The 19,082-nt window shown below is 39.6% G+C and overlaps 1 protein-coding gene across 2 annotated transcripts in view; it reads right to left on the minus strand.

Moving 5' to 3' along the window:
• KIF26B (kinesin family member 26B) overlaps positions 1 to 19,082 on the minus strand; it is a 295,598-nt gene that overhangs the window by 49,320 nt on the left and 227,196 nt on the right. For both annotated transcript variants that reach the window (XM_021391286.1, XM_021391287.1), the window contains 5 exons: positions 13,866 to 14,072; positions 12,312 to 12,405; positions 10,430 to 10,692; positions 7,616 to 7,799; positions 2,996 to 3,155 (listed from right to left, as the gene is read on the minus strand). In XM_021391286.1, the coding sequence (XP_021246961.1) occupies positions 2,996 to 3,155; positions 7,616 to 7,799; positions 10,430 to 10,692; positions 12,312 to 12,405; positions 13,866 to 14,072 (908 nt within the window). The remainder of the gene's footprint in view (positions 1 to 2,995; positions 3,156 to 7,615; positions 7,800 to 10,429; positions 10,693 to 12,311; positions 12,406 to 13,865; positions 14,073 to 19,082) is intronic.

Raw genomic sequence — 19,082 nt, forward strand, 5'->3', positions numbered from 1 at the left:
AAGGGACGAGGCCTCGTGATCTGCAAGTTTTTATACTGCGAGCTTTTATCTTTTCCCTCCGGCTGGAAAATGGTAACAAAGGAGCAAAGTACCGTGGGGACTGTAGTAGTCCTTCTCTTCTGAGAACTAGGTATGTCCACTACATGATGTTATGATGTGGAATACCAATAACCGAAAATCACAAAACCATGACAGTAGTAGTAGTCTATTACTCCACCTTTGAGCATAAAAAAGTCAAATTTCCCATGCCATTAGAACCATCTGTGTGAGCCCTTAACTCTAAAAAAACTCCAGAGTCCTAGCAACATTTAAAAAGGTAACTGTGTTTTTCCGTTGAGTCTGAAGGACCTTTACAAAGTTCTGATTAATTTTTTTGTCTCTCTCAGTGTTATAAATGGGGATAGATAAATAAATACATAAGTAGATGATTTTCCAAGGGCTACGCAGAAAGAAAAAAACTTGGCCCACTGTTTAAGGACCAGATTAGATTTTAAACATGATGGTTCTGCCTCTGGTATAACCTTGTATCAATCACTTAATATCTCTCATTCTCTGCAGACAGGATGGGGAAAAAAATAAAAGAGAAAAAGAAAAAACAAAGCACACCAATACCAGCATGTTAAATACGCGAGGAACTGCAAACATCTGAGAGAGAAGCAGAAGTACAGAGAAAAAAATTCATGCTTTCAACTCACTCCTATTTATCTTACGAAGAAGACTTCCTCTCTAGATAAGCATGAGCATCGTCAAAATACAGGATGCCTCCAGAAACACAAACACACTGGGAATGGGCATTAAGAGGAAAGGTTACTAGGTAAAACAAGCAACCATTTCTGAAAAAGAAATTCATACGGCCTTGCAGTTTTCTAAACAGTTTTCTTTCATTCTCATAGCCATTAAAATGTATAAAAATGATTATTTCCAAAACAGCATTACCATGAATTATCACTACTCCTGTTGCCTAGCAACTAGAGTAATTTTTGAATAGTGAGCTATATAAACCAGTATTTGAAGTTTGTGCAAATGTGTATTCATTTGAGGGCTTAAAACACATTCTTCTTAGAAATCAGAGGCAGAAAATTCAGCACTAATGTAAAGCAGAAACATTTAAAAGAATACAAAATGGGATCAGTAATTACTACAGCTTAGCAAAATCTTTCTCCTATAGCAGACTTGTGCTCAGGGCCAAGTGTCTTGCTCTTCCTTGGTGTTGCAAGTAACCTTCCAATTTTTATGACGATATTTTAAATTCCTGTGGAGGAAATCATTTTTGCCCGGTCTTCTGATAGATTTGCTCCCAACTCAAGAGCAATGGAAACTGGTGACATGAAATGGCAATGTATTTAAGTCAAATAAATAATTCTGTTTTTATTAGGCATATCTTGAGCTAGAAGAACTCACTGGTTTGTACCATGACAGTGCTTTGGAAGGTTCAGAATTGATCTGAACATTAATAGCAACAAAGAGCCCACTGATATATTAGAGAGAGCTTGTAAGTACATAAATGAAAGATACAATCTTCCATAAATCATGGCATAGTCACTTACTAGCAGCAAGTGGTTGCCTGTTACAGGGATTCTTGCCCATTCCTTGGACCTAAGCGGAATTTAACTTGATTGCAGGACAAGATCTCAACCTGTATTATTTGATGTTTGCGAATTTCTAAGTCACTTGCAGCTTTAATGACAAGTTCATGCTAAAGCTAGTGTCAATCTGTATCACTGTTCCCAAACGTTTTCCCCAGGGAGAAAGATTCCAACTTTGTGGCTTCCCAGGCTCCCTAGCCTTGAAACAAACAGGAAAAAAAAAAAAAAAGTGCAAAACATACAGTAGATCAGCATATGTTTTCCAGAGAGACTACGGACAAAGAGGCAAATTAATCCCTGGCATAAACACACTGCCCACTGAAAGCAATGTAGCAGCATCTGCTTATACCAACAATAAATCTGAACAAGCTTTTCCCTACAACTGTTACCTGTGGAGAAAGGCCAGATGCAGCAATGAATGGAGTTTAAGAGAATGCAGCTTGGAAAACTGCATTTCTGCAGAAAGAAAAAAACCTATCTATGTTTTCAGATGTTGTTTCAGGGCTCCCAGGAAGCCATGCATTCCCTACTGACACGCTGCCACAAAATTCTTAATGGCTCTTTAATAGCTCAGATAGAGAAAAGATGCTCCATTTTGTCTGCTGCTCTGTGGAAATTAGATGAGACCACACACACAATGCACAGTGCATTCACATAAGGAAATACTTCCCTTGTTTTCCTTCAGTACCACTCACAAACGTTCATCAACAAAGTTTTAATTTTATCCTAAATAATGAAAGAGAACAGGGAGAGAAATGATCTCAGCTAGATAGGCGAGCTGTTGCCGTAAACAAGGGGTGCTACTGAACGTGCATTGTACCACCCTATGGGATTCAGCTTCTACAACGCAGCACACATTCCTCCTCCTTCCTCACTTCTCCACCTGCACTGCCAGCTCATTGAGCAATAGTGCTTGTTCTCACAGAACCATTGCTCTTCTTACAGGGGCAGATACAAGAGGAGATGCTGGCTTGAAGAGAGCTTTTGTCTTCTTTCAGCAGTACAGAGATACTGATGAGCAGGTCTGCTGGCACTCCTGGCTGTGGAAGCTCAGAAGTGCAACAGCTGGGAATTGGTGCAGAAAGAGATTGCTAGAGCAGCAAGAAGATATGCTTGGTAATGCTTTTCTCACAGTTGGGCACTGCAAGGAAAGACAACTGTTGTGTTTGGTAGCTATTCCTTGTATATTTAGTTCTAGTATAGGGAGCATTGTTAACATCATTTTTCTGTTTTTACAGTTTGTCTTCCCTTCCATCCATAAAAACTACCAAGAAGGAGGATAGATTTTTGATAAGCATAGACTGAGCTGCATTTTGTGAATTGCAGAGATCAAGCTATTTTTACACTACAACCAGCTGAATAAGCCACAACACACTTTATGAATGCTTATGTGCACAACGTACACTTACTTGTACGGGATGTGTTTGCTTCCGTTGACGAGGGCAAGGATGACATTGCCCAGTGCTGACAACGAGAGACAGAGGCCAGAACTTCCCTCCCGGTTTTTGCCGAGCACTTTCACACAGCTCCCCAGGTCAATAAGGTGCAAGCGGCTGCGACCTCCAGACACTGCCATAAACAAAGAAAGCGGATGGTTAGCATGTGCCTCCAAAAGCAGTTTCCCAGGACAGCAAAGGACTCGCCATGACTCATGAAGAGGAGACAACCCAGAAACTCCTCCTAATTCATGGCAGTAGCAACAAACTGTAGGGATCCTGTTAGTTCACTTTCAGACTGTATCACTGACCACTGCTGACTGGTTCAAAAATTGCTGAGGTTTTCACTACTCATCCACTCCTGCAAGTTTAACTCTGGGGCAGGCAGTCACCACTGTGCTTTTTTTTTTTATTCTCTAATAACTAAAGGTTGGGAATTGCTGTTTGGAGAGCAGTGGCTTTGTGGTAACTCCAGCTTTTCCCCTATCTTTCACATCTTGAGTACTGGAGGTTCAGAGATCCATGGAATATTCAGCTTTCCTTTAAGCCTATATATTCTTCCATTATCATTTGGGCTAAGAAAAGGTTTGCTGTGTTATGGGTACTGTAGTGTTAAAAAGTTGTTATGATCTGAAAGCAGCAGTTTCTGTAAAATTGGCAGTGGATCCTGGTTTTCCCTCTCGTTTACTCTATATCAACACCAATACACTTAAAATGAAAGGATGTTACATTTGAAACACCAAGCTTAACTGAGATTTACTCTCATAAGAAAACTATGGTTACTTCATGAACTCAGGGATGGGAACTGTGTAGACTTTACAAAAGTGCTTCTAATTCTCTATTTTCTCAAGAAAATTTCCTAGATTTTTTTTTAATTCTTTTTTTCTTTATGTGATGTTTGACCAGTTTTCCCTACTCTCAAGAGTTAGTTTAGAAGCAGCCTGTTGGAAAATACTTAAATGTTAAGAGCACTGTTTGAAGATCTGAATATAAACAGAAGTGGAAATATTATCACATCTGTATGGAAATAAATTCACAGCCATTTCAACACATCACTTTAACATATGCGCCTTACCCCCAAATAAATAAATAAATAAAAATTGGGGGAGATCTGTTCACAAGAAAAGATGGCAATGGGAGCAACTACATGCTACATGACAGAGAAAAGAAGATTCCAGATACATTTAATTGCATTGGAAATGCCTTAACAATCACAAACATGTTTTTATTGACAAAAAGGGTGATACATGATATTATTTTGCAGATTTGCTTAAAGAAATTCTACTATGAAATATATGTGTAAATATCCAAACCATACTGCTACTAAAGGCATATGAAACTACTAGCCGTAACTACAAAAATGTTAATCTACACTCAAAAAATAAGGGGAGAGAAATATTTTGTTTTGCAAATACTGCAAAACACAAAGCTCACTGTTTATTACTACTACTTTGTGCTTTCTTTAAAAATACAAAGCCTTTCTATGGAATGCGTTATACATAATTCTATAATTCTCATTCATATAATTCATTGTAGGTGACAGCTAATTAAGATAAACAAATAGAAGTAGACTTTTATAAAAAGAAATATGAATAAGGAGAGGGAAGTAGAAATAAACTAGGAAAAAAAAGGAAAATAGAAGAAAAAAGAGAAGGAAATAAAAAAAGTAATAAAATAGAGTGAAAAAAGAAAGAGAGAGAGAAAAAAAGAATAAGGAAGAAAGAAGACTTTTTCTGTGAAAGAGGTTTATGCTATGAAATTTGAGAATTATATTCCAATGATGTAGCCAGCATCTCTGTCAACAGCTGTCAAAATAAAGTACTTCTTTTAAGTTCTGTTAGCTTTTCAGATGCATCAGGTATTTGGAAATAGAGGACTTCCATATACTAGACAGCAATATTGGTTAAGTCATGCTGAGTATCATATAAAAGTAGTGAAGAATAAATGTCTGATTATAATTAATATTAGTGGCCAGTCATTCAAAATGCTATCCCTAAATTACACTACCATACATTAAAGATGCCTGTGGGCATTTCACCACCATGCTCTCTGAGGTGCTCATGGGGAAGTAACCCACACATGCACCAAATGTCTGAGTTCACTGAAGGAAGTCAGGCTTCCAGGCCACGCAGGCAGCTGCACCTTCGCTGTGTCTGAATCTCTGCCTCCTCTTTAAGTGTCCTTAGACACAGGAGCCCTCTAAGTCCTAAGTCCTCTAAGACCACTACCTTCAGAAGGCTGATGTCACTTTTTGTGAGAAACTACCAGTGATTTTACTTAGAAAAACAAGTTTATTTGCTACTGAAAATGACTGTAGATGACTTTACTGAATTATATTTAATAAATATTTCTGTTGCTAAGATTACCAGGCATAGAGGAAACAAAACAAAATGAAAGCAAACATTGCCTTTTAAACTTCAGTTATACTGTTTGCACTCGTACTCCTACTGAAACCCAGAACAAGAGAAAGGACAGGATCTTTCACTCTTATTTAGTTTACAAGTCAAAATAAGACCTGAGTTTTGGATGGTCGGTCCACTTGCTTTATCTGAAAATGAAGTTACTTGTTAGGTAAGTTCTCCGCTAATGTGCCTAGCACTAGAGAGAGAAGTGGAACATCCTAGCACTTGTTTTCGTCTATGGCCACAGAGACTTTGCAGAGCTGAAACTGAAAAATGACAGTCAATTCTGCCACAATTCCATTTCTTTCAATGGTGCTAAGCCTGCTTCATTAAATTCCTGGTAATGAATCCAACCAGGAGGTAAGTACAGTATTCACGCATTAATTTAGCTGTCATTTTTTGCCAAAATCATGCATTAGCCAGCCTTTTAATCTCATCCTTTAGATGCTGTACTTCTTTTTCTTTTCTTTCTCCTAGCCCTTTTTAATCCTGTTACTGGAATCTGTGTATCTCCACTGTCTGCATGTTGTTTTCCAAGAAGTACTTCATTACAGCAGGAGACACTGCTAATCGCTAGGTGCCATTTCTCAGCGGCTGGAATTCCCCCTCATTCAATTATCAGCCAGATCTGACCCTGCCTAGCTTGAGAGGCCACTCAGATATGGAAACTTGAAGACAGGAGGTGGTATGGCCAAAAGATGAAAATGTAACTGCAGACAATGGGCAAAGCATGTTATATTATTATCTTAAAGGATCGTGTCTTTTTCTTTTTTTTGTTTTCTTAATGAGTCATTATAGCCACAGGAAAATATTTTATTTGTTTCCATTTTATTAATTGCATTTGAAAATAGTAGCAAAGGACTGTATGCACATGTATTTGCCTGTAGTAAAAAGCAGGGAGTATTAAATAACTGTAATAGTAATTCCCTTAAAATCAGCCATCTTTATTTGTATGCACCAGTCCGTTTGAACATTCACAGTCTTCCTTTCCACCGCAGGGTGGTTAATTAATAAACCTTTAGTTAATTGAGTTTTCTGCCTGCCAGTTCCACTGGGGTTATTACTTAAACACATGCAAACTGTATTTCCATTTAGAGCAACTTTATGGTTTTCTCTCTCATGATGTAAGTACAGTAAATGTAAATTTTCTGCATTCAAACATTAGGCATTAATGCTGCAGCGATGTTTGCCCACTACACATAATTGCGTGCAATCTACTCCTTAATACAAATAACCAGTGCAGAGACAGGAGCTGAAATATGTGTATCTGCAGAACTGCTTAAGCCCACCAATTCAAAAAGCAAGGGTGTCTTTCAAACAAATATTTTTTCCCCATTAAAAAAAAAATATTATTTTAATAAAATTTAAAAAATAATAACAGAAAAGTTTGGCTTTTAGATGGGGATGCTCCTTATATTACACAATTCTTTTATCACTGGAATTTACTGAAAAATACACCTGGTTTTATCTCCAGCTATAAACAGTTAGTTAGGGAGACTTGAAACAGAAGGTAAATATAATAGAAAATATAAATGGTATGAGTGAAATGGAACCCTTAAAAATTATGGCAACACGTAAGTAGACATGGCAGATACTGGAAGCACCTTTTCCTCATTTACAAATGGGAAACAGAAATAAAGACTCAAGTCAGTGAGTCTTTATCTTTGGCAAAGAGAGGGAGCGAACCCTCAGGCTGGAGCCTTCACAAAGAACAGTTGATTTAGTAACTAAAATGTTGTGCATCTCCACGAAAAGCTGCAGTTCATGTATTGCCGAAATCAGCTTCCACGCACTCTGCCATATTGAGGTGCTGGACTGGAACAGCCAACCTGAGGGTGGCAGGGAATCTCCATGGCTACATTATTTTAATTAGTGATTTCAACCCTGGAGCTATCGGTAAAGGTAATGCTAAAAGCTAACCTGAAGAACACTTTTGCGTGTAAACACAGTGCTGAGAACTAACTGTTAATACCTCCAGAAAGACAGCTAAACTGACATCTGATGGCAATGACCCCTAGTGGCCTTTCATGGCCTTTGCTGGATCTTCACCAGGCAGGCAAGCGCCCTGCTGGACCCATCACACTGCAGGCCACTGCCAATCCTCACCACTAGGGAACACTGCTTAAAAGCCTGCACAAAGCCCATCTGCAGGCAGGTTTGGAGGAAAGAAGGGAGTGAGGGAGCAGCTTACTTCCGCCTTTGCCACTCTTCTCCATGCGGTACTGGTAGATGTGCAGGGTGAAGAGCATGTGGGAGTTGCGGTGATCCTCCTCGTCACAGTCCCGCTGGCTGCCACGCCGCGAGGCGATAGCAGCATCCAGGAAGAAGGCGGCCTTCTCTGCTGTTGGGGCACGGAGCTCACTCTGGTTCTGGAGCTAAGGGTTAACACAGGGAAGAAATTACCCAGAGGCAATCCTATCAGACATCCACTGTAGTCAACTTGCTGTAGAAAAGCCATCTTCTGATGGGGCTGGAAAGAAGGAAGCGGCCTGTTGAATGAGACCCTCCTGGCACTGGCAGGAAACAGTCCTAGGGGCTGGATAGATACATACATTTGTTCCTTCACTTTCCCAGAATTTTAAGCCATTTATTAAAGTTTATTATTTTTGCTACATTCTTTTTCCTGCACTGGCAATCACTGTGTCCTTCTCACAGTTAAAAGAAAAATAAGCTATTGTGGATGACACATCAAACCCAACAGCTGGGGAAGACTGGCAGGGGCAGGCCTGCGCATTACCCATCAGAAGATGTTAGAAGGGAGCAGTCTGCAGCTAAAACTGTGAGATAACAGGATTGAATCTTGTGCTCAGCCCCACAGCACATGAAGAGAGGCACAGAAGAGAAGCCACTTTCATGTTCCTTCACACCATACATACACCCATGCACTTGCCTACAAGACGGGGCAATCCATTAACCAGAGCAAGACAAGTGGTGTGCATACATTCACAGTTGCTGGATCTCAATCACTGCCACCAGCCTGCTCTTATCTCTCCAAAGCGACAGACAGCGTAGGAGGGCAGATATAATTAACCCACCATGATGTTAGGAATGCATGTGTGTTTCACATCAACTAAGACTTGCTTGCCTATGGAAGGCACATGTAACAGTGCAAACTGATGGCATCAGTTTTGGCAGTACACAGAGTTGGCCCTCAGCCCATAGGATAGACTTGTTTTGTCTGGCATAAATACAGTGAGGAATTCCCATTCTCAGGGTTTTTTCCCCTGCTGGCTAATACTGCTAAAAGTTCTCCCTGAGGAAGACAGTGTTCCTGTCTCCTTTTGTGATCACTAATTAGCCTGAGGCATGATAATGCCAAGGCTTTGCACAGGATGAGGTAACACAGCTGCAGGCTGAGGAGCAAGAAGGAGTTAATACAGCAAGCAGAAGGTAGGCCATTCTGTGGATGGATCTCACTAATGTAAGCAACAAGAGAATGTGCATACTTGGAAATACCCGATGACAAACAGTATGACATATGGTGATAATTCATTTGCTATACACACTGCTGATTTTGCATATTTGTATGGCTATAATATCTTTCCTTCATTAGAGGATTTTGAAAATTCAGGTGTAGGACATGACTACAGAACATCACTATGTTTTATAAACGCACACAAAAAGAGGTTTGGGTCCTATTTTAATGCAGTATTTTACACTGCAGAAAAACATAGACCTCTCATGAAGCTACCTTTTCTCCAGTGATCTAAAATGATTAACTTAGTGTATGGCTATTCTGTATATATGTATGTAAAAATAGGCTACAAATACCAAGTGGAATATTTATTACTATGAATGTTATCGTGCTTAAATACCTTTGTGAAGAATTTGGCTGTAAGGAGGGGGTCACACAGTTTTAAAATATATTAGTATTTTTATGCTAATTCAGACCTAAATTAGTCATCTGTCACTCCAGTGGGAAATGTGAAGACTTGAGTCTTCCTTTGTATACTGACGGTACTGCACCCATTACTGGATACCAGGGAGTGAGATCTCTTGTGACAACGTAAGTATTTCATAATGCACTAAAACCAGGAGTCAAGTGAGAATAAGAATTCTAACTGTTATTTAAAATGATAAAAAACTTTCCAGTCCTTGGGTAAAGAGGGAAGTTTTGCTGTGGCTTCACCACAAAGAGATAAAAATACAAAGTTTATTACTTGCTGTTTAAAATCTCATAATCTACAACTTTGGGGATGTGAATCATGATTGCAGCTGGAAACAGGGTGCAGACAGAGACTGTTCCTTTCTGGATGGAAGCAGCAATTACATTTAAGGTTAAAAGAATGTATTCACGTTCCATCCTGATGTTTCGCCCCCTGTCCATCTATTCATACAAAAATAAAATTCACTCCTTCACAGACAACAAGTTGAAAACATAAGCCTTTTTTCTCTCCCAAATCAAAATTAAACATAAAGGGATGCTAAGCCTTTCCCGTGGTTACCCAGGAAATACATGAGCCAGTTACTCATTCCTGATAAACCTCCAAACCTGAGAAGAGTTGGAGTTATTCTTGGCTTGCCCAACTCAGGAATTTATGTCTTGGCAGCAATTAATAAGTAGCGATTAATGCTTCCTACAACACTGCTAATGCAAGTGCTATAAATAATGTTTATAAAGAGATAAACAGCCATATTAATGGCCTCCAGTTATTTGTGCAATACTGTAAATATTTCATCTTGTTGTTTTACAAAAGAAAGATCACACTTTTTTTTTTTTTTTTTTTTAGAATGAGGTGAATTTTTGTTTGCACTAAATGCTTTCACATTTTATTGCAAACACAAGCCCCTGCTCAGCATCAGTTATACCAGAGGTACAAATATTTAGGCCAGGAGAGCAGATGGCCCTGCAGCTGCAGGTCATAAAGTTCTTGCATGCTTTAAAGTAAACACTCTCAACTCTATAAACTTTACATTCTGGGTAGTTCTTGAATTTGAACGATCTCAATAGCTGAAAATAAAAATCATAATGCTTGTTTTAGTGGAAATTGAAGATTGGATTCACCTGCATGCCACAAATGGGGTCCTCACAAAGGTAGACACCTGGGGACTGGCCATCCTGCAGGCTTCCTGTAGCCACTTCGGATAACAGGTCTCTAAGATTTTCTTCTTTCCCCCACACTTCCACTGCAGAAATTCGGACTGAGAAGCGCGCTCCTGTCTTCTCTTTGCGTTCATTAATCAACTTGAAGAGCCAGGAGATGGCACAAGGGATAATGCCAAGGTTTTGCATGGAATCATCCTTGCCGATCATGGTGTATGACTTCCCTGTCAGGAATGGGGAGTCAGAGAAAGTCTTTCATAGCCTTCTGCAAAGTGATCTTATCATACACAGTCTCATGAAAACAACTTCTTCACTACAAAGAGGACATTCAGAAAAGGGAGATAGACAGACAGACAAATAATGGAAAATGGAGAACATTTCAAACTGACAGATGAAATCTTGAGTTGCTTTCAACAAATGGTTATCTCACGTATTCCTCTGACCTTCCCCATGCCCCAGGCAGGGTACTGCAGGTCCCTACCACTCAGCACAGCAGCTACTACTGTGGCTGAAAAGTGACATAAATTGAGCAGAGCAGGAATGCCACAGTCTCTAAAATGCCCTGCTTTTGATACTGTTAGGGTGGTATACCTTAAATACCATTTTAGAATCACAGAATCCTTAGAGTTGGAAGGGACCTCTGAAGGCCATCTAGTCCAACTCTCCCACAATGAACAGAGAAATCCACAGCTAGAACAGGTTGCCCAGGGCCTGATCCAACCTCACCTTGAAAGTCTCCAGGGATGGGGCATCAACCACACCACTGGGCAACCTGTTCCATTTTACTTCAAAGCACTACGTTATCCCACATACACTGGGTCTGGGATTGATATAACCTTGGTCCTGGGATCACAAGGATGTAACTTTATATAGAAAAAGAACAAAAAATAAACACCACAAAAAATACAGGCACATGTGGTCATTTGGTGCAGAAGTGGGTGCACAACAAGAAGTAATTTATCTGGGTGTAAAATTTCCACTCTTCCATTATTATTTGACTCCGCAAGTATAGCTCTGGCTTGTCTCTGTTGGAAAAGTTTGTTGATTGAGAACAAAAACAGAGTTCTATCTTATGCTGTATACAATTGTCCTAAATTTGTAAGCCAAATGACAAAGGTATGCATAATTTTGGGCAAGCTCCTCTGGCTTCTTTCCTTTGTTTTGTTTTATATGTTGGATCTAAGTGGAAAAAGATCACTGAAAAAGATATTTTTACATAGGTGTCTGTGGCAACATCTGGGTGTGTTCATGGTTGGTGGAATGGTGAGGACAACAAAACAACTGCAGAGACTCAACTCAAGCTCCAGCAAAGCCCTAGCTGGGCCATCTCTCTGGACACATAGCACTTGTGACACACTATCACCTGGTGGCTTTATTTTCCATCTCACTTGCCATCTGGACTTTGGGAAATCACAAACATTAAACACACAAGTGCTCATCCTACTGTTACTTCTGCTTGGCGCAGAGATGTTCTGGGGTTAGCTGGATAAGTGGTCTCCAATTCTAGGCACACTTGTAAAACTATAGGTCCCCTTTGGATCATTAATTAGGAAGTTAATAGAATAATAAAAATTGCTAAAGTGATAAGGGGACTGAATGAAGCAACAATTTAAGATTATCTCTGCTTCAAAGAGCATGTTGTCCAGCATTTATGCCAAATTGATAGACGTATAAATGAGAGGTGAAGGTGTGGTGTAAGGTCGTGCATGCAGTGTATCAGTTTCAAATACAATAACTATGCAACGATAAATTAAGGTTTGTTTTCCCTAATCTAAAGTATTAACAATCTTGGGTTACAAATATTCACTTTGCTGTTCAGATAGAGACATTTAACAATACTAACCAAGTTTGGCATGGCCAAAGCAGAACACGCAGCCATCTGCACCATTGACCACTGACTGGATCACCTCAGCCACAGTCCCAGCACATACTTCAGCCTATCATTGGTACAAAAAAAAAAAAAAAAAAAAGACAGAGAGAGAGAAAGAAAACTATCAATAATAATAAGGAAATTCAGAGTGTTTTCAGTACAAATGGTCACAGTGTTATCAGTGCTTCTGAAAGCATGCTGAAGTATCAAAAGGTCTAATCCTGCTTCTTTCATTTATGTGATCTACGCTCTGATGGTAGTGACATTACTCGTGTAAGTACATGAAACAGGACTTCTGCTCTGTCAAGGAAGTTTCATTTCATCAACATCCTCTCTGGGGTTAAGCAAAATACACATCCTATAAGAAGATGAAGAGGATGCAGGTGGTTTGTTAGAACTGCCTATAAAGAGGCCGAGGTTTTTTTTTGTTTGTTTTGTTTTGTTTTTTTACAATTAAAAGGCAAATACTGAGAAATTTTAATAGGCCCTGTTACTTTCCCAATTATGGACTGAATTAATTTTCACTAGCAGGTGGGTAAGGAATGTAAGGGGAAAAAAACAGCCTCTGGTATTAGCTAGGTAACATTTCTTAGTTTTTCTGTACATTTTTATGAGGCTTCCTTGCTTTTAGCAGCAATAGACTCCATCCTGAAAACTACAGCAGTATTTTAAGAAGTAAAACACAAATTTATGCTGGGCATTCTTAGATTTAAGGTTCAAGTGCTCTGAAAAATCTTCAGTACTTCTGCAGTAACTGCCTATCAATACAGGGTTGAACAGAATCAGAAATAGCAGCTTAGGGTTTTCTGGGAAGCGTTTTTTTTTTTTTTTTCTTTTTACAGCAAATCACATAAATTCTCCCAATAAATATCCGTTATCTCCTAGGTATTTCTGCTCTAAACAACAGTAAAGGTTAGGTCAGGAAGGGCATTGTTCACAGACTAGCATCATATCACTCCTGTCCATAACCTGAACTTTCTTACTGCTCCAAGACAGAGCAGCTCCAAAGAAGCACCCTGTGTGTGACGGTACATAGTATCCCTGAACTGTGTCCAGACATTAGTCTGGGAAGGTGCTAGCTGCCTGGAGCAGAACTTGGGCAGGGATGGAACTACTGATCTGACAAATCTGAATATATACTTACGATTAGAGATTTGTGGAATAAAATCCCCATCCTCCTACTGTAAACTGTTCAGTAAGACAGTATTTAAATAATCCTTGACTTCATAATGAATAGAGCATTGCATTAAAGAACCGCAGTTCTGATCAGATTGCCATATATACCAAATAATCAATTCAAAATGTACAAGTTATTGATATTCAGGATTTGCATTCTAGGCAACAAAGGAACAAAGAAAGCACACAATTATTCAGATGTAATTTAATAAATTGTTTTCATTATTAATGACGTTAACAGACAAAATTCAATTCTAGTTAACTGCAATGAAAGTACAGCTGTTGCAGCTGAAATCAGTTTGGCTCTGGTGCATGAAATTTAGATTACTATTCTGATCATATTTTTCCTACCTGTGATGCATCTTGGGGGAACACTGCATCGAAAGCATACATCTTGGGTGGAACCTGGTTGGCCCTTTTCTGGAAAGCATTCTGACCTCCACAGGTCACTGGGTCATAGAGCATGATTTGCTTCTTACGGGGGTCAACTTTTAAGAAAGAGCTGGACTCAGACGTGTCTCTAGCAAGCGTGGAAGAAATGCGCACCATGACTTTGACCTGTCAGCAAACACAAGAAGATGACCTCATTTGATAAGCTAGACTCTGACATGTTGAATGAACTTACCCATAACTCTCAACCAAATCTTACTAGCTGTTATGTAGCCCCATGGAAGTCAGTGAAGACACAAGAATGATTACAGACAGAATTTGGTCTAAAATGCCTATTGCATAAAGCCAGAACTTGTCTCTGTCTACATCAACAAGCAACTTGCTCATATAGAATTATGAGGTACTTCATGGTGTTTTAGTGCCCATGTTACTCAAGTACAATGAAGAGGTATTACATCACCTTGTCGTACTCTCAATATAAATTGAAAAGTAACTGTACCCTAGTGGGCCAATTAAGAATGCTGGAAGGTAACCTAGACTGCTAAACCTTTGGAATTGCTGTGGTTTCTACGGAGCAGTTTGATCAATAAAACAAGCACATAAAAGCCAGATTTGTAATTTACACCTTTCAAATTCTACCCAAATGCAAAAAGATGAACTGCTCGGTTTTAAGTGTCATCATCAAAGAGTTGTGAAAAGAGTCCTGTTTTAATGGCCAGATTTTTAAATCATTGTCAAGGGAGTGGAATGTAATATGCAATAAAAGATTTGTTAAAACATGTTAGCTCTCAGATCATTAAACGACTACATAAGATATTTCTAAGACAAAAATACTTCTTCATGGATTTAATGAGATTATACTGCATTCTTAGCCCAGTTAGTAAGCAATTTAGATGTAAATAATATGAATGATTATAAGTTCACAACCTGTAGACAAATCAGTTCCTGAACTTTACATGGCAAACATCACCTCTCTGCCAGGCCTTGCCTTCTATTCACACCTGCATTTATTTTGTCCTATAACAGACTAACTTTCACATCAGCCAGACAGAACTTTTATGTAAATGTTCCATAGTTATCATTTGTATCACACCCACAAACAGCTGGCATGCAAGCGACCATGAAGAGGCACTTCAGCACATAGTTGGTACAAAGCCACTGCTGAGATGGCAGAAGCACACTGGGCGGAGGCTGTAGCTCTGAAAGCTAGACAAAAAGCTGCAGTTCCTGTTGGCCTCATTGAAACTGGTGTTCTCTGTATGTAGACCTCATTTAATGCTTGCCTGAACTCATTCGACATTTAAATAAAGCATCCACGTGGAGAGGTCAAATCTGAGCAAGTTTATTTTTTTCACAAGTCCTCTGAAGACAATGGAATGAGACTAGAAAATAATCTAGTTTATTCAGTACTTCTGTGATGTCATCCTTATATGTCCGTGAGTCAAAGTGATAATTTGAATCCCATTTTAAACCAGGAAAACAAGATGTCATTAGACGGTAAAATGGTCAAGAATCTGTGCACATGACTTCAGTTTTACAGGATTAGTTGAGGGGAAAGAAGAATACTCCTCGGATGTGAATGGGTTCTCTTCTCAGCTGCTCAATTCAGCTGTTTATGAAAACCAACTCATAAGCGAAAAAAAGCACTTCCAACTATTGCGCTTCCAGAAAATAATCTAAATTCAACCTACGCAGAGCTGATTTCTACGGAGGACAAAGGCCACCAACATCCCTAGACAGCCCAAATGAGCTGGGCCTGGTTTGCATGTTTATTCCAGTTCTAGGTGCCCTGGCAGCTCAGAAGGGAGGCAATAGTCAAGTAAGCACAGAAAGAAAGGAGGACAACGCCGAGCTATGGAGGAGAAAGAAAATAAAGCATAGAATCATAGAATATCCTGAATTGGAAGAGACCCATAGGGATCAATTTAATCTCTTTGCTCCACACAGCACCATCCAAAACTCAAACACTATTTCTGGGAGCACTGTCCTAACGCTTCTTGAACTCCAGCAGCTTAGTGCCGTGACACTGCCCTGGGCAGCCTGTTCCAGTGCCCAACCGCCCTCTGGTGAAGAACATTTTCCTAATCCCCAACCTGACCCTCCCCTACGCAGCTTCACGCTGTTCCCTCAGGCCCTGTCGCTGTCACAGAGAGCAGAGCTCAGCACAGTCCCTCCACTCCCCTCGGGAGAAGCTGTAGGCCGCCATGAGGTCAGCAATATCAGTCCTCATCAGCTTTCCTATTTTCAGTTTTAGATGAGCTGGGTTTTTCTACTGTATACTACATTTTTATACAGATGTCACTTATTAAGAGTACTAAACTGATCTACTGAAAACCAGAATAACTGTCATTCTCCAATTACTTTAAATAAAATTCTTATTCTGCTCTAGAAATTTATTTCCTTATAAATTCATGTGCATTTTGGCTGCTACAAATCCATGCCCTCCAGATCCTTGATCATCATGTGCAAAAGAGAGATACCTGAACACGCTGAGGGTAAGTTTCTTTGGGCTTCATAGAATGGAAAGGAGGTGAAATTTATCAACTTTTCACATAGAGGCAGTCTAAGAGTCCTTTCTAGCTTCCAACTGTGTGGGCATTTCATTTCAACTTCAGCTACCAGTCTGGTACCAGAACAGCATCACCAGCTTGGGTCCTGATTAAGCCTCTTCACACAAAATCAGAGTAATACCTGTCACATATAACTGAAGTGATACTGCAAATCCTCCTAACTTCCAGCAGCTATAGTGATAGAAGCTCAGGCATCACATTTGTCTTTCCCGGGAGTAAAAGACCAATTTAACTGAAATCCTAAAAATTTACTAGCATCAGATAAACTGAATGTACCGCTATAAAAAAAGGAACTCATCTCAGAAGCCCCAGGAGATGTCTAACAACATAAACTGACCAGTCGGCTCTTCAGCTCTGGCAAATACAGACATTTCTGAAGAAAAATATGCTGGTGGCATGAATCTTTGTATTTCCTGTGCACTGGGAATTTTTGTTTTCAGATCTAATTTTTCCTGTGTGTTATGGTGGAGGAATAGAACGACCATCTGTGAGTATCTTGATAACTGGACCACTTATTCTGAAGCTAGTTGTTTGCAGCTAGTACAAAGGAATGAGTGTACCCAGGCCTCAAAGAACATGCAGTTGCCATTAGATAGACACTTCATTATCAAATAGTACTCTGCACATTACTTACACCCAAGAATTCACAGAAATGTTTCCCAGTAATGGTTAGGATGACAGTAAATCAGCTAAGCAACAGCAGTAGAAACAATGTGGAAAGATAGCCTCCAGTTCTGCCATTTCATATTCTTTCATGCAATTTATGACTGGGGGTAGTGGGGTGGGAGGTTCAGAGTCCATGCTGGCCCCTGCAATCCCTGCCATAGGGAAGGCAGTGAAAGTATGGGAGAAAGTAATTCAGTCAGGTATGGGGATAGCACAGGAACCTAATGGACTTAAAAGACTTCAATTAAAGCAACAGGCAGGTTGAAGATCCCAGTGCTGCTCTGGGGAAGACAGAAGTACAGTACGGTTAATTTGAAGCTAACTGAATAGTGAAGTTTAAGAACTCTAATAGTTTATGCTTGCAATTTATATTTAAATAAACTGTAAATTGAACTTCTTCTTACAAAGAAAGCAGGTTTTCTGCTTCACTTCCTATGTGCCATTACTGTTTTAGCCCAATGCTACAATTCTCCACTAATCTCTTGTAATTGAAGAGTTTAAGAGATACCACTTGTGATTAATGGGACCATTCTGTCTGCCAGAAATTCTTACTTGAATCCCAGTGATCAGACCTTGGCAGCGCCCAGCCTTAGACGCACCTCTGACTGTTTCTGCAGGGAAAGATGAAAGCACTCTCTTGAAACATGGGCTGCTGGTAAAACAAACAACCTGGGTCTAATTTTGATCTAAGCTTACACTCTTGTAAATCTGGCTGAACTCAGCTAGAATTAACCTAGCTTAAGAGTGGAGAGAGAATAAAAGAGAAGGTCACTTGTTCTGCATCATTACGGTGCCTCTTCTAGGACGTAAATTCACTTCCTAATTCTGCTCATGTTGAAAACATTTGTTACTGTATTTTCTCCTGTGAATTCACAGGGTCTGATCTGACAGCTATTCAATCCAGCAGAACCCGCATTTCCTTGTTTGGACTACCAGGTTCTAGCTGCAAATAATTGCTCTGTTCTTGAAATTTGCAGTCATTTACTTCCACAGCATTACTCCTGATATACAAAGCAGGGTTTCTTTATATTTATAAATATATATATATTTATTAAGTGCATATTTAAATTATATAAACTGTTTTTCAAAAATGCACAGATATTTTCTGTATCTCTATGTATAACTTCATATACACACTTTTTTGTATATGGTAATTATTGGCATTACATAACTACTGTTCCTTACTGGCTATCCCTCAGTAGCATCAAGGGAGCACTGATGTAACACCACAGTACTTCTGCACCATAAAAATAAATGCAGAGCTTTTAATTGCTTCTGTTGCAATTTCTGATGCTTTAACTATATTTGTTTGCTTCCTCCTTTTGTATCTAGCGCATCCCTATGAACACGTCAACTATTTCCTGAAGATGGTATTTGCTAATTGCAAAATTTTTTCCTGGTAAACACAATTTGTGGCCTACCATGTACCTTTTGTTATATTCCTTCTCAGAGGAGAAGGACAAAGGTTCAGCAGGCTCTGCAAATTTGAACAAGTGGTGCCATTGAAAAAAAAAAAAAAAAGAAAAGAAAGAAAACAGAGCCCAGCCTCAGCCACTGACACTCCTGTGTCTCCTGTGCCTGCAGGGGTCTGTCTGCAGGACCAGCAGTGAAGTGAGTGTGGAAGAGGGGAGAGGTAAGCTGTGTCAATTTGGTACCAAAGACTGATAACTACAAACAGAGGCTGGAATGAGGCATCAGAAGCAATGGGGATATTATCACTTCCTTCTACTCTTGCCTGTAAGATTTCATTTGGGGTTCATTTATCTAATTACTGCAGGGATAGGGCTAGACAGCTGTTGCTTTGGGCACTGTGCTTGCCTTTATGAGCTGCTTTTCTCATCAATCATTTGAGCAGCTTCTGCTGGATGTGTGCTGGGTAGTGGTGGGAGGCAGGAGCTGTGATGCAGTCACGGGTGAGACAGGCCAACCGGGGCTATTGAGC

The sequence above is a fragment of the Numida meleagris genome, chromosome 3 (genome assembly GCF_002078875.1).
Source record: "Numida meleagris isolate 19003 breed g44 Domestic line chromosome 3, NumMel1.0, whole genome shotgun sequence".
Taxonomy (NCBI): Eukaryota; Metazoa; Chordata; class Aves; order Galliformes; family Numididae; genus Numida; species Numida meleagris.